The sequence below is a fragment of the Bufo gargarizans genome, chromosome 2, assembly GCF_014858855.1.
Source record: "Bufo gargarizans isolate SCDJY-AF-19 chromosome 2, ASM1485885v1, whole genome shotgun sequence".
In the NCBI taxonomy this organism is placed as follows: Eukaryota; Metazoa; Chordata; class Amphibia; order Anura; family Bufonidae; genus Bufo; species Bufo gargarizans.
Window position 1 is genome coordinate 673,804,764 of NC_058081.1, and position 21,631 is coordinate 673,826,394.

Here is a 21,631-nt window from a genome sequence, read left to right on the forward strand (position 1 = left end):
AGTGGCCTCTATATCTCGCCCGTAGGGAGAAATGTTGCCGCCTGGAAGACAATAGAGCCCGCCAGGGGTATCGACCACAGCACCGGAGATGGCGTAGGTACTCTACCTATGAAGGGAGCAAAATGGCTGGGAATAGACAGGTGCAATTTCAACGGCAATTAAAGGCGGCCTGTAAATCTCGCCAGAAAGGGAGAAATAGTGCCGCACGGAACACCATAGCGCCAGCCAGGGGAATTGGCTACAGCATCAGGAGATGGCGTAGATACTCTACCTATGACGGGAGCAAAGTGGCTGGGAACAGACAGGTGCAATTGCAACGGCAATCGAAGCGGCCTGTACATCTCGCCCGGAAGGGAGAAATAGTGCTGTATGGAACACCCCAGAGCCAGCCAGGAGTAATGGCTTCAGCATCTGGAGTAGGTGTAGGTACACTACCTATGAAAAGGGGCAAGGCAGCTGTACAATTGCTCTTAACTCCCCAACCTACAGGAGGCGATAGCCGAGCTAACCGCTTGCCCAGAACAGGAACCCCCTGTAATGAGGTAGAGTGGCGAACACCACCACCAGGATGGGGACCCTGTGGAAACACTCTCAAATATGTAGAGGATAGCCCCTGGTATAGGGGAACCAGGAAGGCTTGTCAGGGACAGCCTATGGCAGTGGTGCAGGCATCCCCCTGTTAAGGAGAAGGCGTACGTATCAGAGACACCGCGTAGGTGACTCAGTATGCTAAACACGGGGACGGCTGCCTTACCTGTGCGGTTGAATACCTGTGTGGTCAGGGGAGCACCATCCGAAAATCCACTAGAGGGGATACCAACCCTGGGTAGGAAAGGTTCCTCCGTCCACATTCGTCTTGACCTCCCAGAGGGCTTCTGTATGGAGGAAGACCGCCTGATGCTCTGTTCCGAGGGAATCGGCGCAGAGGTGTCCCCAGAGGCAACGGATGGGGTGACAGGAAGGATTCGTCACCAGCCTCAGGCCTGTCCTGGGGGGGATCCGAGGATGCCGAGGAGGGGTGGTACCCCGTTGAGACCACCCGAGGGAGTACCGTGAGCTACCCCTAGCCGAACCCGGGTGCAGGTACCCCTAACTGAGCGTGCCCCATCTGCAGGGAGGACCCTGGGAGGGCAGAGGTGGCCGCAATTTGGATTGGTAGCGGCCAGCGACACCGCCAGGGAGAGGCGGTCAAGGTTCCCATGGCATTGACACGGAGGGAGCCCATTCATGGGGGACCGACACAAAGGGATTGTTCGGGGAAAGGATCTGGGAAGAGGTACTGCACCCAGCAGGGACAGGCTGACCGCACGGCAGCCATTGTTAGACCCAGAGAGGTGCAGACAGCGGACGCACGTGAAAACACGTGGCGACCGAGGAGAGGCTGGGAGAGGAGATGCTCAAAAAGCAGCCAGCAGAGGCTGTCTATCCTGACCCGGACGCCCTGTTCCCCCAAAGAGGCGCTGCAGCAGCTTGTCCCCCCAAAAGAGGTGGTCAGTAGGGCTGCAGGGGACATAAAGCAATTGAGGGGAGGGAAGGGGTTAACCACCCCCTTCAGCAGAAAAAACACGTTAGCCCAGGAAAGGGTGAAGAGATAGCCCCTCCCAAGGGCCGGGCGGGGCTCAGAAAAGCCCGGGAAGCAAGGAGGAGGGGCCGGGAAGATTGCGGCCTAGCAGGCCCAAAAGCCGGGGCCTCGATTTATTAAGGCGGCCGGGAATGGAGCGAGGGGGGCGGGGCGAACCGCGGCCGACAGAGGGCCCACCGAATCATAAAAATAGGTGAGGAGGGTAGGGGGGGAGAAGCGACACCTAGGGACAGGTGGATCAGGGCAAACGGAGCACCTGGGAGCCGGGAACGGGCCACAGAAGATGAGGCCTAGTCCCGGCAGAAGCCGGGGACTAAAGTAGCGGAGAAGCCAGGGAGAAGACTGTGTGGCCAGGGAGGAGAGAAAAGACCAACCAAGGGGGAAGAGAAGGGAGGGGAAACAAGAATATAACCCCCCCCAGAAAAAAGGGGGGGTTGGCTAGGGGGAAGATGGAGGCTCCCCAGGACCCCCAGCTAAGGTGGATCCCATCCCCCTGGCCACAGGAGGGAACCTAACCCTGGGGCAGGGACACAGGGGAGTATACTCACCATCAGATATACTCACCATCCGATGTCTTCGGGCGCAGCAGGGTCACCCCTTCGGCAGACTCAACACGGAAACCGTGGGAATGCCGGCAAGCCACTGCGGATGCAGTCCGTGGGGACTGGGTGACCGGCGATGGTACCGAAGTACGCGCCCGCAGGGGGGCAACTAAAGTGGAACACGATGGAGCCCCAGCCTGCAGCAGGTATAACGGTGGAGAACACCGAGACCTGCGGAAGAGAGAAAAAAGAAAAGAATAAAAATAAAAAACAGCAGAACCTGCAAAAAAGCAGGACAGGTCTGCCTCCTACGGACACTAGACTAAAACTGAATAGCCTCGTGCCTGTGGAGAGGGTATAGCCCACCTGGGAGGAGCCAACACTTTTTGTGTCTAGTGCCTCCTAGTGGTAGTTGGACATATACCCATGGTGCTGTGTCCCCCAATGCCATGCACGAGAAAAAAAAAACTTCATAAGGCAGCAAACAATCTCTATGTAGAGAAACAATCAGAATTACTCCCTGAATATCCAGGAATCTCCAGAAATAACTTGAAATATTATCACATCCAGATATATTTAGCGAGTCCACCATCACCACCTCCTCAGGCAGAGAGTTCCATAGTCTCAGTGCTCTTACCGTAAAGAATCCTCTTCTATGTTTGTGTACAAACCTTCTTTCCTCCAGACGCAGAGGATGTCCCCAATTATATTTCAGGTTTGTAAATATTAAGACCCTGATCTTTTACCATTTCTCTCTGCACATCCCCTATCTTGGCCTAGAGAGTCCCGTTAATATGGATTACCCTTTTATGCGAGCTGCTATACAGAGTTATTGGCCCCCTTATGTCTCACAATATCAGTATACAGAAGAGGAATGGTTGGCACACCACGTGTCCCAGTGCTCAGTGGTAGGGTAGTTTGCCAAAATAATATTATAAATTACCACGGCACTTGGAAAGGGGTAGGATTGCATTTAGGTTTTTATTCCCACCCGGTCCATCTCCTACACTGCCACCAGACTGGATGGGACCGAAACATTGGCCTTGTCATTATAACAATTTTGGATGGAATAAAAACCTAAATGCAATTCAGCGCTGCAGTAGTGAGCTCCGTTCACTACCTAATGTACAGAGCTGTGTACTTCCAGCGCTGGAAATACAGGGCGTCCGATGACCCCAATCAGATATTGATGGCCTATCCTGACGATAGGCCATGGATAGTATAAAGGGGGACTATCCCTTTAAATAGTGTAGTGCAGAATTTATTGTTTTCTTACCAGTGACCTATAAAATGAGTTTCAAGCCTGCACTCAGTAACAAGAACAGCGCTGAGCGTTTCCTTACCTGCTGGGCTTCCTCCGACATGAAGGCATCCTTCAACAGCTCCAGGGCAGCAGAAGGGTCAACAAATTTTCTGTTGGATCCGACCATCAGGGCAAAGAGATACTGGAGTTCTTGCATAAAAGCAATGTTTCTTTTTTCCTGAAATGATACAAGACTTGGAATGATCACCTGCGACCAGACACTGCGTACACAGGGGCCGTACACGACGAGTCCGCAGCCGAACCCGACTGTCAGGATGCAGCCAGGAGGTCTCGGGAACACCGCTGGAATTCAAGAAATTCTATAGGATGAGCAAGGTTTCCCCAATATGGCAGATGGGGTCATCATCTATTACAGTGAGCCTTCCATCTCCCCTCTTGGGGTCCATTCAGGCATCCGCAAAATGGGTCCGCATCCGTTCCGCAATTTTGCGGAACGGGTGCAGACCCATTCATTTTCAATGGGGCCGGAAAGTGCTGTCCGCATTTGCGGATCCGCATCCGCACTTCCGTTTCCGCCAAAAAATAGAACATGTCCTATTCTTGTCTGCAATTGCGGAGAAGATTAGGCATTTTTTTTTTATTATAGAGCCTGCGATGCACATTACCAGTGTCCGTGTTTTGCGGATCTGCAATTTTTCGGATCCACAGAACACTTACGGATTTGTGAATGGACCCTTACTAAGTCCTTATTGATCAGTGATTTCCATCAGTTATTGCGAGCCAAATCCAGGTGCCGGACAAAAACAGAGACCAGGAACAAATCCTTCCATTATACCTCATCTATGTGCAGGCTACACTCCTGCTTTTGGCTCACAATCACTGATCAAACACTGACCAAACACTGACTGTGTGAAAGTTACCCTAGCCATTCCTCTTACTATAAGGGCTCATTCACACAACCGTATGAACGGGTCCGCCTCTGTTTGCACACTGTGAGCTGTCCGCACCCGTAGTTCTGATCCGCAGCCCCGCAAAAAATATAGAGCATGTCCTATTCTGTCCCGTGGCAGGACGAGGGAGAGAGCAGCCAACCAATGAGGAGAGAGGGGGTAGGACTACCTCAGACCCTCTGTAGGCTCTGTAGCTATGCCCTACTGGAGCTGAGGAAAATAAATAGCAGGTGATCGCCCCCTGCAGGCCCTGACTTGCATATCACGTTTAATCCCTGCAGAGAATTGCCAGGTCAGGGCAGAGCACAGCTGCAAAACGTACGGACAGCTGTTCACACCGACACGGAAACATTAATAGGGAAAGTGTCATCAGAAAATGGACTATTGTTTAAACTAAGGGGGTCATTTTTTTTTTAAAGGGAACCTGTCACCCAAAAATCGCCTATTAAGCTGTTTACAGTACCTTATAGTGCTGTATAGTCGTTTCCTGATGCACTTTTTGTTAGTTTTGCAGCATGTATGCTCAGTCAGAAATCGATGTTATATTCAGCTGCTGCCCCGTGCTTCAAGTCAGGCTTGAAGTCACGGGGGCAGCGGCCTCGGCGTCTTACATGGCCCTCTCCCCGCCCCCTGCCTCTGTGACTGACAGCCGAAATCCGATTCCGGGACCGCGCTCAACGGCCGCATGCGCAGTAAAGGGCGGCAGGAGCGCGGTCCCGGCTGCCGCGCGTACTACGCGCCGTCTTACTTTCGCCGCACTGCGCATGCGCCCGACATCCTGTATCAAACGCGCCCGCGCCCGGCATCTGGGCGCGGGCGCGTTTGATACAGGATGTCGGGCGCATGCGCAGTGCGGCGAAAGTAAGACGGCGCGTAGTACGCGCGGCAGCCGGGACCGCGCTCCTGCCGCCCTTTACTGCGCATGCGGCCGTTGAGCGCGGTCCCGGAATCGGATTTCGGCTGTCAGTCACAGAGGCAGGGGGCGGGGAGAGGGCCATGTAAGACGCCGAGGCCGCTGCCCCCGTGACTTCAAGCCTGACTTGAAGCACGGGGCAGCAGCTGAATATAACATCGATTTCTGACTGAGCATACATGCTGCAAAACTAACAAAAAGTGCATCAGGAAACGACTATACAGCACTATAAGGTACTGTAAACAGCTTAATAGGCGATTTTTGGGTGACAGGTTCCCTTTAAGATCGGCGTTTTAGACACCTGTCTTAATAAAGCCCCATAGCTGGCAGTGGATCCGGGCACTACACAACTTCGGCACATCTAGCGCCAGTCTTAATCTATGCCAGCTTCGAAGCCGTTCGTACATTTAGACCATTTTCTACGGTGTAGGCGTAGAAAATGATGGATGAGACAGGCCTGCCGGCCACCCCCTTCCCCGCCTATGCCCACTTTTCTTTAGACCTGGCGTGAGCGGGAAAAAGTTGCAGACTGCGGCGCAAAAAACCTTTGCACCACAATCTGTGCCAGAAATATGCCCGATATAGACGTCTTTCTGGATAGTAAATGACCCACTAAGTTTTTACATTAACCATATTTTTCTTACTTTCTGGTGATTTTTTTTATCCTAAAATCCTGCAGTTTTCACACTTGGCACTAGGCCTAAAATATGTCAAGACTCCATGTTCCTTGAGAGCAGCCACTTCTATGGAAGATGCATCTGGGAATGCTCTGTGACCTGCGTAGAGGTCAGGAGGGAGGAGCTGTGCTATCACCTATTGTGAATGGTGGATTCTGGGTTATTACTGAGGTGTTATCCTTCATTGTCATCCTGACTGTGATGATAATGGCATGGTTACTGAAAATGTACTTGTACATAACAAAGTCTCTAAAAATTATTAGGCCTAGTGGCCAGTGTGAAAACTGCATGCTTCTAGGACTTTTTTTGTTTGTTTAATTTAAAAAGAAAAATATATGTTTAACATAAAATGTGATATAAACAATAGGTCATTTCCTGATGATACATTCCCTTTAAAAGGTGTCTTGGTATAAAATTTACTTTTATTAATTAATTTTTTTTTAAAGATACTTACACTGCGACTTCGACACCTCTCAATCATACTTTGGGAAATACTGTAGCTGTGGACTAGTCTCCGGAATTCGGGCAGGTGAAAGAGCGACTGATAAAACAGATATTATATTACAATACACATAATAAACAACAAAGGAAAAGATATCAAGTGATCAGTGAGATCTCAGCAAGGAAGAGGTTAGTGCACTCGTCTTTAAAGTGACCTAAACTCTCAAATAAACTATTTTATTTAAACCTTTTTGAAATGTGATTAAATGAATTTTTGTAATACACATTTTTATATATTTTTTTTCTTTGCAAAATAAGCACGTGATGCTCAGGTGCCTATAGCACTTTGGAATCCGTATACCGCTGAAAGTCATCGGCGTACTTGTGTATGGATTCCATTGTGGGGCCGCAGTGAGGGATGCACAGGCAGGAGCAGACGTCTCTCCCCCTGACTGTTCCAGCTCCGCTCAATAAAAGCTCCTGCGCTGCACATCCTAAGTGCTATGGCAGGCTTTAGTGCAGCGAGCGCAGGCAGGAGCAGCCATGTGCTATGGCAGGCTTTAGTAAGGAGCAGCCATGTGCTATGGCAGGCTTTAGTAAGGAGCAGCCATGTGCTATGGCAGGCTTTAGTAAGGAGCAGCCATGTGCTATGGCAGGCTTTAGTAAGGAGCAGCCATGTGCTATGGCAGGCTTTAGTAAGGAGCAGCCATGTGCTATGGCAGGCTTTAGTAAGGAGCAGCCATGTGCTATGGCAGGCTTTAGTAAGGAGCAGCCATGTGCTATGGCAGGCTTTAGTAAGGAGCAGCCATGTGCTATGGCAGGCTTTAGTAAGGAGCAGCCATGTGCTATGGCAGGCTTTAGTAAGGAGCAGCCATGTGCTATGGCAGGCTTTAGTAAGGAGCAGCCATGTGCTATGGCAGGCTTTAGTAAGGAGCAGCCATGTGCTATGGCAGGCTTTAGTAAGGAGCAGCCATGTGCTATGGCAGGCTTTAGTAAGGAGCAGCCATGTGCTATGGCAGGCTTTAGTAAGGAGCAGCCATGTGCTATGGCAGGCTTTAGTAAGGAGCAGCCATGTGCTATGCAAAGCTCCTATCTGCGCTCAATTCTCTCCGCTAAAAGCCTCGCATATCGCATTGGTGAAGGCTTTTAGCAGAGCGGAGCGAGTGTGGGCAGGAGCTCTGCATAGCACATGGCTGCTCCTGCCTGCGCTCGATCCACTGAAGCCTGCCATAGCACATCTTTTAGGGGTCATGTAAATGACCGTTGTTTGGGTTCGCATCCAAGCCACAGATGTGGACCCATTCACTTGAAAGGGTCAGCAAAAGATGCGGACAGCAATCCTGTGTGCTGTCCGCATCCGTTGCGTGGCCCCTAAAAAATAAAAATATAGAACATGTTTTGCAGACAAGAATAGGCATTTCTATAATGGGCCGTCCGTTCCACAATTTGCGGTACTCACATGGCCGGCATCCTTGTTTTGCGGCCCACAAAACACGGCGCGGTTGTGTGCACGAGCCCTTATCGAGCAGGGCTGGTACAGGCAGGAGCGACGATGTGTGTGCTGCTTGAACAGAATCCGTACACCACTGACATAGCGTACGGATTCCAAAGCACTAGAGGCACCTGAACTTAAGGTGCCCCTTTCCCAAGGGAAAAAATATATAAAGATAAATTAAAAAGTATAATATAAAAATAAAAAATAAAATCATTTTATTACATTGAGAACAAGTTGTAGTAAAGTTTATTTGAAAGTTTCAGTACACATTAACCGTTGAAGCACCGCAGCAGCGCAGGCCGCATTGAACGGGGCAGCCTTTTCTTGTTGCTCAGGCTTTAAGTAAACCTCACCATTTTAAATAAAGAATACAAGCGTTCGTTTTAATTGGTAGTTTAGGTTTCCACATTATTGCAGCTCTGAAAGGCGCTCGGTGGAGTACTCAGCTGGGAACCAATCAAACTGAAGGGGTTATTTCTATCTTTGAGTCACACTAATAAACAGCAAGAAACCAATCAAGTTGCAGACCGTATATCTAACTATGGCTTATTCTCATCACGCACACCCGGGAAACCTAGTAAAATGTCTGTTTTTAATTGAGCACCACTAACGCCAACCAACCAGCTTAACACAGTCTTTCAATTTAAGAAGCAAACTGGAGAGCTCAGTGCCAATCCCCAGTCACTCAGCACCCCCACACTGCGGCGCTCCCTCGCTTTTCCGTTTAGCAATCAAATAGTGGAAACACAACAATTGAACAGCCAGCGTTGAGAATTCAATCTCAGAGGAATTAGAAAAATAGTGCTGAACCTAAAGTTTAAATGTTCACTGCCTTCCTTCGGTTAATGTCCCACTCCAACTAAGTAACGTAATTAGCAATTAGGAGTGGCGTACATTTTACGGGATCTTTAATAGTCACAACTGTAGACACTGAGCTGATCTCAACAACAAAGGGGAAATATAAAATAAATAAAAAATACTCTGTTCCACTTGCAGGGATTCACAAGGTTTAAAACTAGGCGATACATTTCATTGTAATCCTGTCTGCGATAATCATGAGATGACTGCTGAGAAGTGATCTCTGCAGAACAGGAAGTGTTGGTGTATTATGAGGCTCAGTGAATAGAGTAAAAACTGCAGGGTTTATGATTTTTGATATAATGACATGGAAAATTATGAGTCACCAAAAATTCTTAAAAATTATGTTTAAAGGGCATCTGTCGGACGATTTGTACCTATGAAATTGACCTGTTGCATGTGCACTTGGAAGCTGAAGGCAACAGAAGGCTCTGCTCTCTCTGCAACTGCCGCACCCTCTCCACTTTGATTGACAGGTCCAGTTGTGATTAAGTTTTCACTACCTGGCCTTATCAATCAAAGTGTAGAGGCCATGGCAGTTGCAGAGAGAGCAGAGCCTTTAGGTGTAACGGCAACACCCCCATTGCTCCTAGAGGCTCACTGGCCTATATTAAATCATTTTTCTCAGCGATGCGGGCACATATGAACATGGAACCATCCAGATGCCTTCAGCTGCCAAGTGCACATGCAGCAGGTCGGCCAGTGTCATAGGTACTGATCTGCTGACAGACGCCCTTTAACTTGGATTACTTTCTAACACATCTTTAACAGTGGCTTCCTGTCACTCCTAATCCCATATATGTAATCAGTTGAATGATTATACATGCTTAATATGTGTAAAAAAAAAAAAAAAACACATAAAGAACCCGGTCAGAGCTGTCACACCTGTATTACTGCACTGAACCAGCAGGTGTTCCCGATGTTTTTCAGTCCTACGGGCCAGTCACCGCTCCTTCTCAGGTCGTTAGGGTTCGGAACATCTCCCCAAGCCTCACAGCGTTTCCTCTTAGAGCGGCTTTTACTCTCCTGAATGTGGAGGTCGCTGGATCTAAAATTAATGCACAAGTTAAACAGGCCTTCAATAAAGTGCTGCGTCACAGTACGAAAGTATGTACGGTATGTATAACGGTTGATTGTAATTTACAATAAAGCAGAAGTCTACAAAGAAGGGAGGCTGGACAAGTATACAGCCAAAGTCCACTCCATCTCTCTCCCAAAGTCTGCCAACCACCATAACTTGTTGGTGTGATTCTCCAACAAAAAAGCTAATGAGAGAAATTTATCAAAACTGATGCAGAGAGTTCTGGAAGAGATACTAAGCGCTAGTGTGAAACTAGCTTAATTTCCACATCATAATATTTTTTTGTTGTTGCAAAAAACATTTAATCCTTAGGGTACTTTCACACTTGCGGCAGGACGGATCCGACAGGCTGTTCACCATGTCGGATCCGTCCTGCGGCTATTTCTCCGTGCCGCTGCTCCGTTCCCATTGCCTATAATGGGGACGGGGCGGAGCTCCGGCGCAGCACAGCAAAAGCCGCCGGACTAAAAAGTACTGCATATCCGACTTTTTAGTCCGGCGGCTTTCACCGTGCACCGCCGGAGCTCCGCCCCTGTCCCCATTATAGTCAATGGGGACGGAGCAGCGGTCCGGCGAAATAGCCGCAGGACGGATCCGAGATGGTGAACAGCCTGTCGGATCCGTCCTGCCGCAAGTGTGAAAGTACCCTTAAAGGGGTTCTACAGGTTTGTTTGTTTTTTTAAACTGATGATCTAGCCTCGATCACATGCTGATGATCTATCCAGAGGATAGATCATCAGTTAAGAAAACTTCAGAACGCCTTTAAAGGGGTATACCGGTTGGTTACAGTTATCCCCTATCCAGAGAATACGGGATAACTTTCAGGATGGTGGGAGGTCCTACTGCTGGGAACGCCACCGATCATGAGAACGGGGGCAATGCACTGTACTCGGCTATCTCCAGAACTCCCATACAAACGAATGGAGAGGTCACGCGGCAGGAAGCCCACCAATCTGATAGTTATCCCCTAATCTGTGGATAGGGGTTAACTTTAACCAACCGGAATACCCCTTTAAATGATGTACATGTATGTCATCAGTGGGTTGTAGTTCCCCCAGAATGCTGCATCGCACAACTACAACCCATGCGACAACTGAGGAACTGACAGCCAGGCTCCCACTGTAATGGCTGGTATTGGAGCTCGCTCTGATCCTGGCCACTTAAGCCCTTATCTGTCACAGTCAACAACCGAACCCAAGAGGGGAGTTCGAAGGCTCTCTCTGTAAGCTCACTGCCCATCCCAAAACAGGACTGTAGGGAGCCGATAGACTGCTATGCCAAGTCTGCCACCTTATAGGCGCTGCCAGAGACAGGCATAATAAAATGCAATAAGAAACATTTTAGTCTATTATATCAGGAATCACAAGACTAGTTTGTCTCCAAGGGGAAAAGACAAATGGTTTATGTCAAAATATAAAAAAAGAAAAAAAAAATATATATATATATATAAATAATTGTAATGACCCCCAATTATACAACCCCAATAGAAGACATATCAGATGATGAAAGTGAGAAATTTAACAGTTTCATAAAAAAATTCCCGTAACTCATTTAGAACTTGATGGCAGCAATGCATCTCAAAAAAGTTGCGACAGGGCCAAGAAAAAGCTGGATAAGTAAAGCTAGTGTCACACCCGCGGCGTGAATTCAGTCAGGCTGTTCCAGCAGAGAACAGTATCCGGCGGAGATCCAGCCGCATTCCCTGCAAAAATGCGGAAAATCAGCCAGACACAAAGAGCTGCATGGCACTGTCTGACGGATTGGGCGGCTGGATCTATGTGCCGCATGCGTGAAACTAGCCTAAGTGGTACTAATAAATAACAAATGGGGGAGCTATTTGCTACACTAGTGGCTATAAAAAGCGCATGTTAGGGCGAGTTCACATCACCATTTAGCTCTCCGCTCTCCTGGTCAGAAGAACAGAAAACATTTTTAAGAAATGGATCCGTTATTTTGAGCATTAGTGATGCCCAGTTAGCATTAGGCTGAGTTCACACCAGCGTTCAGCCTTTCCGTTCTTCTGCTCCATTACAGGACCAGAAGAACGGAAAGGACGGATTCTACACATAACTGAGTCTAATGACCCCATAGACTATAATGGGGTCCGTAGGCTCCGTTCAGCTTGGTTATGTGCAGAATCGGTCCTTTCTGTTCTTCTGTTTCTATAATGGAGTAGAAGAATGGAAAGGCTGAACGCTGGTGTGAACCCAGCCTTAGTTTGCACTAAAAATAACTTTTTTCTTAACTTTTCTGTTCTGATGGATCAGAAGAACAGGAAGCTGAACGGTGATGTGTACTTCACCTTAAAGAGGCAGAGTCTCTCAGAAGCCAAGATTGACAGAGGTTCAACAATCTGGAAAAAAAAAAAAAAAACAGCACCCAAAAATTTTGGAACAATTTCAGAAAAATGTTCCTCAACGGAAAATTGTGAAGACTCTGAATATCTACAGTACATAATATCAAAAGATTCATAGAATCTGGATAAAACCGTGTGCATGAGTCAATATTGGACGCTCATGATCTACGGGACCTCAAGGGAACGTTGAACATGGTGTCTGAGATGAGGCAATATGCTATAGAGCTGGGCAAATAATTATACAGTGGGAAAAGATTCTGTAAAACTTGTATTCTAAAGGGATTCTGTCAGCTATTAAACCTGCACATGTATTCCAGACATACCTTTGTGTCATATGAATGTTTGGATTGTCCTGAAAAAGCTATTTTAGGCTACTTCTGCACATCCAGTGTGAATTCCGACAAAGAGCAGCCTGCCAGAATTCACTGGATCCGTCACTGCCATACACATTCCAGCAGAGAACCGGCCGGACACAAACCGCTTGTCTGGCGGAACAGCCACACTGGAGTTTCACACCGCAGGTGTGAAACTAGCATTAATACTCCAGATAACAGCTCCAAAGTCCCCACGGAAAGTGCCCGAGCCGGCCGTCCTTTCCCACACTGTGTCACGCCCCTAAGATGAAAAGGTTTACGACACCATGCTTATGCAGCACTTCACCCCGTTTAATCCCCTGCAGGATTAAAACTGCTTTTTTAGGACAATCCAAACATTGCCAAATGACACAAAGGTATGTCTGGAATGCCTTTCCAAGGATCTGCTGGCTAGTACTAATGGTGTAATAGGTGAAAATGAGGTGACAGACTCCCTTTAAATTCCTGCTTCTTCTGGGCTTTGAAGTCCAGGAAGCGGTCCCATCAGTGATTGACAGCCTTCCCTCTATGACTGTGTATACAGAGATTGCTGTCAATCACCGATAGGACCGCCTCATTGGCTTCGAAGTATAGGATAACTAGGAACTTTACAAAACTATATAATCTGCTCAGGTCCTGCTCAGACGATTTTGCATTTTCATAGTGACAGGTTCCCTTTAAAAACAGGCTGTACTGATAATCACTGCATGGGCTCAGGGACACTTCCAGAAATCTTAGTTTGCCCGTGCAATCCACAAATGCAAGTTAACGTTGTATCATGCAAAGATAAACCATGTCAACACGATCCAGAAATGCCGCCAAAGCTCATTACAAATGGATTGAGGCAAAATGGAAAACTATTCTGTGGTCAGATGAATCAAAATTCTTTTTGGAAACCACAGACGCCATGTTCTGCGGACTCAAGGGGAGAGGGACCATCCAGCTTGCTATCACAGCACAGTGTAAAAGCACGCATCTCTGATGCTATGAGGTTGTGCCTATGCAGCTTACACATCTGGAAAGACGCTATCGATGCCGAACAGTATAGAGAGGTTTAAGAACACAAACAATGTCTCTTTCAGGGAAGGCGTTGCATATTGCAGCAAGACAATGCTAAACCACATACTGCATCCATCACACCAGCATGGCTTCTAAGAAGAGACCAGGTGCTGAAGTGGCTGCCGGTGGACCAGACCTTTCACCAACAGAAAACATTTGGTGCATCATGAAATGAAAAATGCAAGATGAGAATACAACATTCCTCTCCCAAAGCTCCATTAATTGGTCTCCTCCATTCCCAGATGTTTACACACTGGTAAAAGAAGAGGGGGCGTCACACAATGGTAGACATGGCGCTGTCCCAACTTTTTTGAGATGTGTTGCTGCCATGAAGATGTTTGCAAATTGTGTTCTATGCTCTAGAGCAGGGATGCTCTTGCAAAACTACAACTCCCAGTATGCCTGGACAGCCTACATCTATTAGAGCATGCTGAGAGTTGTACTTTTGCAACAGCTGGAGTCGCAGCCTTGATCTAGAGTGGATAAAATCAGGCTCCATGAGATTTGCAAATCACTGAATTGAGTTTTTATTTCCATTTTACAGGGTCCCAACTTTTTTTGAATTGGGGTTCTAAAATTAACCTGCAGTTGTAGTGCCCCACTAGGTAAATGTGGGCACTACACAAGGGTCAATTGGGCCACGTTGTTCCCCACCTTTTGTGGAACAGGGTCATTGTATTTTATATGATGTTTTTATGTGTTTTTCCTGTTATCTCCTGTACCAGGCCTGTGAGGGGTAGTTCCTCCTCCTAGACAGTAGAGGGAGCTAGGGAACCCCTAGTATATATTGTCAGGTTCAGGACAGGAAAGGGTCAGTCTAGAAGGGAGTGAAGCTAGCACTTGAGCTAGAGAGGAGCCGAAGATCAGTTCCAACATGCGGCTAGATAGCCCAGGTTCCTAGCTTGCATGCAGGGGAAGAGTTTGCCTCCTGAAGGTTCTTTAGAAGTACAGTGCAGAGCCAAGTTTATTACAGCCAAACAGAGAGCTGAAGCGCAGAAGGATATTTTACAGCAAGGAGACATATACCAGAGGAAGGTTTCTCTACCCAAGGATAAAGCCAGCAATAGGGCATACGGGCCTTGGAGAAAGCCAGGAAGGAACTGAGGAAAATACAGCCTGATCTTTAAGTGTTATTCCCTCTGAGTATCTTGCAAGGACTTTGCTTGCCGTGTATATAAAGCCTGCCTGTTACAATCTTTTACATGAGGAACTGACTAAAGACTGTAAATAGTTTAACTGTTCAGTAAAAGGAAGTTCTGGTTCACCGCAACTTGTGTTTCTCAATTATTACTACAATAAATCGGTGTGCCACCGTTACCAGCACTGGCGTCACGAACTTAAAGGGATCTTGCCACTGGCACATTAAACCTGCAACACCCAGGTCACCTCACCTACCACCTGGCCTGGTCCCTATACATAGAGAGTGCCCCAGAGGACCCATGTGCCAGCCTCTCCATCACTGCTGTACGCCTGCCCAGGGTATATAAAAACTGAGTACCAGAAACACCCTCTGTTAGTAACTACCCTTGCGGCCTCACCATCGCTCACCTTGCAGGGCTGCGTACTGCACAGTCATATATATGAAAAAAATGCTGGAATTTCTGCTGTCATTCATCCTTTCAATAGGCAGAACAAAAAGCAATCAGTAAGCTGTATCTATCCCAAAATGGTACCAAGGATAACATCACTCAGCCTCCAAAACAGAAAACCCTCACACAGCTCCACAGACAAATACAAAGTGGAAATCTCCTGTTTTGATCTCCCAAGTGGTTGCTCATACAACGCTAAAGGGGTTTCCAGGGAGAATGTTTTTGCAAGAAAATGGGTCAGGAGGTTTAAAAAAATAAATCATTACTAATCTCCCCCAATCCCCCACTGCTGCATCGGTCCTCGCTGCTCTTCACCTTCTGCTTCCAGCTGATCATGCCAGGAAAGGACAGCTCAGTCAATCTCTGGCCTTAGCCTAGGTCTGCCTCAGCCTGCGATGAGCTGAGCAGTCCCTTCCTAGCATTTCTGGCATGTTGAACCAGGACAAGAGCAGCATCAGAAAGTGGTCGGAATTGATTTAAATGTATTTTTATTTTTTTATCCCTTCTGATCTTTCCAGTGGAAAATTCTCCCTGGAAAACCCCTTGAAGGTGTCCACTTGCTCCTTATTGGCAAGCATAAAGATACGCTGGCTTCCTTATGGCTCTGCTTGTCTATACATGAACTCAAAAGAGCGCTCTTCTAGCTTGGGGTGTCAAATGCTGATATATTGAGCTACAGTGTTTGGCAAATGGAATGTATATTCAGGTTGGCAGTAATCTAAAAGTCCCTTTACATGGGCCGAGAATCGCAGAGATTATCGCTAACAAACATTCATGGTAATGCTTGTTAGCGATGATCAGGCAGTGTAAATGTAATGTTGATTACCCGATTACCTCGGGTAATCCGATCATTTGTGCGAACACAAAAATCCTTGTTTCCCCCACAGCAGATCATGCTGTGTAAACACTATCTACTGCCGGGAAACAATGAGCCAGTATGGGGAAGAGCAATGGCATTAGTGATCACTCCTCTCCATACTGTGGAGGAGATCGCTGCATGTAAATGCAGTGGTCTCCTCCACTGGCGATCAGCAGACAATCTGCTGTGATATCGGCCCGTGTAAACGGACCTTTAGATTGCCCCATTTTTTTTTAGATACATTCCACCTTTCCTTATGCTACAAGATGATATCTTCGGCAACCAATCACATCCTAGCCTTAATTTCTGAGCGCAGATTAGAAGATAAAAGCAGCGACCAGATTGGTTTCTAAGGGCAACTCTTTACAAGGTCTAATGTCCACAGAGGGACTAATGTTAAGGTGGATTTACACTGCCGGATAAATCGGGCAGATTATCGGGAACAACAATCTGCCCATCTAAATGTGCCGCCGATCACCCGATGAATGAGCGAAATGTTTATCGGGTGATCCTGTCGTTCGTGCAGGCGGACGCTTCTGTACGGTATAAACACTGTTCGACTGCCCAGAAACAATGCGGCTGTATGGGGATGAACGATCCCTCGTCCTCATACTGTGGAGGAGATCACTGCATCTAATAGCAGCAGTTTCCTTCACTGAACGCTTCCTTCCTGACAATCGGCTGTAACATTGCGCAGTGAAAACCCGTCTTTACACACAAATTGCATCCACTGTGCTACAAGACTGACATACCTCTGCTATCAGTGAGGAACCTATGTAATGCCAGGTATCACCTTGTGCCATATCAGTCTCGGTTTACTTTGCATTACTGGGACATGCCTACAGCTTTGCCTTTCAACTGAGGAGCAGGAGATGTTCCCCTCCTTATAAATACGACATAAAAGCTTTCAATAAATTGCTACGTGAAGCCAAAAAACTAGTAAACTTGCATTAAACAATTTGTCGGTTGCTGTAAGAAAATGAATCTTCATACCTGGAGTCTCTGGCCTCCCGCTGATGATTTGTGGCCTCTTGTAAACTGAGAGCAATGGCTGCCTGAAGGTCATCTTTATCATGCATTGAGTCAACCAGACCTGGAAAACAAAACCGAGACTATTCCAGGAACACAAACCACAAATAAGAGAACACAACGGCTCCATCTTTAGAGCGTGTCGTAATAAAATATTAGGAAATACAGTTATTTTATGCAGGCCTATAGGAAGTTTCCGTGCTTGCCTCAGAATGTATACCGCCTATAGTCTGTCAATGGACTTGCAGACATAGGCCATTATAAAACTACGTACAATAGCTAGTGGCTCTGCGGTGCCATGACAAGTCATCAAAATCCAGCAACTCCACAATATATTAACCCAATGCAGCTGCAGAAATTCCCTAATGTGTGAACGCTCACATAGAATGAAAGATGATTCGTAGTGACCACCACAATTCATACAACATTGCATACAGCCAGAGGTAACATAAGAACACACCATTTGTTTCTCGAAGAACTGCAGCACTTTCCTCAGAAGAAGAAGGCTCAGTAGCTAGCACGCTGCCGTCTGTCTCCTTGGCACACTCATCGGTGAGAAGGCTGACGGCTTGCGTAATGTCATTATTACTGGCCTGTCGTACAGAAGGGGAAAATGTGGTTTTAGTAGGGAAGCAATTTGTCGCATGATATTCAATGTAAACCTGCATTAAAGAAGGATCAGTACAGAGAGAGATAGAATGTTAGATAGAGACTGGAATAGAGACAGAGACAGACAGAGAGCGAACAAGAGACAGACAGAGAGCGAACAAGAGACAGACAGAGAGCGAACAAGAGACAGACAGAGAGCGAACAAGAGACAGACAGAGAGCGAACAAGAGACAGACCGAGAGCGAACAAGAGACAGACCGAGAGCGAAGCGAACAAGAGACAGACCGAGAGCGAACAAGAGACAGACCGAGAGCGAACAAGAGACAGACCGAGAGCGAACAAGAGACAGACCGAGAGCGAACAAGAGACAGACCGAGAGCGAACAAGAGACAGACCGAGAGCGAACAAGAGACAGACCGAGAGCGAACAAGAGACAGACAGAGAGCGAACAAGAGACAGACAGAGAGCGAACAAGAGACAGACAGAGAGCGAACAAGAGACAGACAGAGAGCGAACAAGAGACAGACAGAGAGCGAACAAGAGACAGACAGAGAGCGAACAAGAGACAGACAGAGAGCAAACAAGAGACAGACAGAGAGCGAACAAGAGACAGACAGAGAGCGAACAAGAGACAGACAGAGAGCGAACAAGAGACAGACAGAGAGCGAACAAGAGACAGACAGAGAGCGAACAAGAGACAGAGAGCGAACAAGAGACAGACAGAGAGCGAACAAGAGACAGACAGAGAGCGAACAAGAGACAGACAGAGAGCGAACAAGAGACAGACAGAGAGCGAACAAGAGACAGACAGAGAGCGAACAAGAGACAGACAGAGAGCGAACAAGAGACAGACAGAGAGCGAACAAGAGACAGACAGAGAGCGAACAAGAGACAGACAGAGAGCGAACAAGAGACAGACAGAGAGCGAACAAGAGACAGACAGAGAGTGAACAAGAGACAGACAGAGAAAGGGAGCGAGCATACCCCCTGTATACAGTACATCCGGCTGCTAAATTAACGTAAATCGGGGTTAAAAGTAACACTTTTTGACACTTATTTTTTTCTGCTGTAGGTCCAGAGAAAAGCCAACAGCAAAATATAAAAGCGCTGCACACAATGCTTTTCGGCTTGTGGCAGTTTTCTTGCGTTTCTGGGCCCGTGGTCAGCCATGTTCCCATAGCATTTCAATAATGCGTGTTAAATGTCCTAAATAATAAAAAAAAAAAATGGCACCAAAAAAAGATCTGTAGAAGTGACAATGTTGCTGAATTTGTCATAAAAAAAACCATAAAAAAAACATACCTTCAGCGCTTCGGCCAGGAAGGTTGTGTCCTGAATCCCTGTGATCTCCTTTAGTTGGTTAATGAGCATCTGAGTGTCCTGGAGAAGACGGAGAACGACAGGTCAGTGTAGTAGTCGCAGGGCTCGGCGAGCTCAAGTATACAGAAACAAAATGTCAACATTATATAATAAAAAATAAAATCTGCAAACCAGCAGATGCGGTAGGAAGAGGAGATTATATTCTTAGCTATATCTACAGATCCACATTTTTTTATTTTGAAGACATGAGGGGCATTCGTTACAATACGAGTTGTATTTGTACTGGTGACAGCATGACATTGCACTGGTATTGGACAAGCACCCCAGCAGGGCGCTCTGAGCAGACAGAATGGCTTTTGAGGATCTGGTGGCTACGTGCACTGGGACATATAAGGAGGCGAGGGAATGCAGAGGAGCTATTTTGAGGTGGGCTACACATGCCATTGGCGTTTGTCATTCCTCCTGCACAATGAGGTGCCAGCCTCTCATCAGCCAGGCCGCACCAATGATATTGAGCAGAAGTCACCCGTCGTCTTCCGGGTGGACAGCTGCACCCCCCTGCTGCTCGTTCTTATATAGATGGCCTGGAAGGCTTGTGGAACTGTGCAATATGGGAACCCAATGTAAAAAGGCGATAAAATACAGAAACCCCCCTGAAAGAATATAAACATGAAATATACCATCTAAACACAATCTAAGAGAAGACATGGAGGCTTACAGAGGAAGAAACTTAAGGGGTTGTCTCACTTCAGCAGATGGCATTTATCATGTAGAGAAAGTTACTAATGTATTGCGATCGTCCATATTGTCTCCATCACATTATACACTGCTTGTTTCCATGGTTACGACCAGACTACAATCCATCAGCGGTGGCCGTGCTTGCACACTATAGGAAAAAGCAGCGGCCTCTCTGGTGGCCGGGACCGTGGTACTGCACATAGACTAGTGCTTTGTGCTTTTTCCTATAGTAAGGAACCACGGCCACCGCTGATAGATTGAAGGATGGTCGTAACCATGGAAACAAGCAGTGTATAATGTGATGGAAAAATTAATCCAGCCAGCAAAGGAGGCAATATGGACAATCACCATACATTAGTATTGTGGGATCCAGGAATAAAATACTGTTGATCTATCCTCAGGTGGGGGACTGTTGGGGGTGTCGGGGTTGATGATCTGTCTCGAAGACACGCAATAACTGTATACATTTTGAAAAAGCACTTTAAAGAATAACGTCTGAATGCGGCCATAGAAATCCTGATTACAGACGACTAAAAGAAGAGATGAAACATCAGATCTGTCCCAGACTTTATCCTTCCTTGTTTTCACATTTTGGCTCACAATTAGGGCTCATGCACACGACCGCTGTCACACATTTTTGTGTCGCCATGTAGCTGTTCTGTAAGGGTAAAAATGACAACCTAAAAATTCTGCACCAAAATCCACAATGAAATCCGCACACTACATGCCGTTTGGTGCAGAATTAGGCCTGGCTCACATTTCGGGTGCGGATACATGGGAAAGTGCCACGTGACAATAATATGTGCAACTCGTCTGCCACGTGCTGCCGCGCAACTATTTTAGAACTGTGATTTGGCTGTAGATACTCAGTAAAGTTACAGAAAAGTCATTAAAACAATGACGTTAAAGGGGTTCTGCAGTTCTTTTAAACTGATGATCTATCCTCTACATAGATCATCAGCCTCTGATTGGCAGGGATCCGACACCCGGGACCCCTGCCGATCAGCTGTTTGAGAAGGCAGCGGCACTCCAGCAGCGCTGCGGCCTTCTCTCGGTTTCTCTCAGGCCCAGTGACGTCATGACCAATATCACTGGCCTGGGCGCGGCTAAGCTCTGTTCACTTAAATCAGGCATCCTCAAACTGCGGCCCTCCAGATGTTGTAAAACTACAACTCCCACAATGCCCTGCTGTAGGCTGATACCTGTAGGCTGCTCGGGCATGCTGGGAGTTGTAGTTTTGCAACAGCTGGAGGGCCGCAGTTTGAGGATGCCTGACTTAAATGGAGCTTAGCTGCGCCCAGGGCAGTGATACTAGTCGTGACGTCCCTGGGCCTGCGGTAAACAGTGAGAAGGCCGCGGCGCTCCTGGAGCGCCGCTGCCTTCTCAAACAGCTGATTGTCAGGGGTCTCGGACCTCTGCCGATCAGATGCTGATGATCTATCCAGAGTCTGCAAATCATAGGCACCAGCCGTGTGGGCACTCCGCATTGTGGTGCAGACCGCTGCATTCAATGGGTCCGAGATCGGCAAAATACGGCGAAAGATGGGACATGTTCTTTCTTTTGCAGCACAGAGGCATGGACATAGGATTTCGGGTCCGTGCCGCAAAAGACAGAAGGGGTCCTTTCTTTGACACATCTTGCGAATCTCGGACCCATTGATTGCAGCAGTCCACAACACAGGCACTGTGGCCCCAGAGTCGTGTGAATGGAGCCTTAGGAAAACGCGGCCAGTGACCTATGTGGATCGCAAAATACGTATAGTCGTGTGCATGAGACCTAATAAATGTACTAATAAAAACACAAGACCTACGTCCGAACCTTCCAGCCACAATCCCACAGTGGTATTTGGTCAACCCTCTAGTCCCCATATAACTGAAGTCTCTATGGGACTGCTGGAGATGGTAGGACATAGGAA

General features: G+C 47.3%; 1 protein-coding gene across 3 annotated transcripts in view; it reads right to left on the minus strand.

Moving 5' to 3' along the window:
* USP28 (ubiquitin specific peptidase 28) overlaps positions 1–21,631 on the minus strand; it is an 85,725-nt gene that overhangs the window by 58,602 nt on the left and 5,492 nt on the right. For all 3 annotated transcript variants that reach the window (XM_044282282.1, XM_044282281.1, XM_044282280.1), the window contains exons 2-7: positions 18,960–19,037; positions 17,509–17,641; positions 17,013–17,112; positions 9,608–9,770; positions 6,383–6,469; positions 3,468–3,605 (exon numbers count right to left, since the gene is read on the minus strand). In XM_044282282.1, coding sequence (XP_044138217.1) covers positions 3,468–3,605; positions 6,383–6,469; positions 9,608–9,770; positions 17,013–17,112; positions 17,509–17,641; positions 18,960–19,037 — 699 coding nt within the window. The remainder of the gene's footprint in view (positions 1–3,467; positions 3,606–6,382; positions 6,470–9,607; positions 9,771–17,012; positions 17,113–17,508; positions 17,642–18,959; positions 19,038–21,631) is intronic.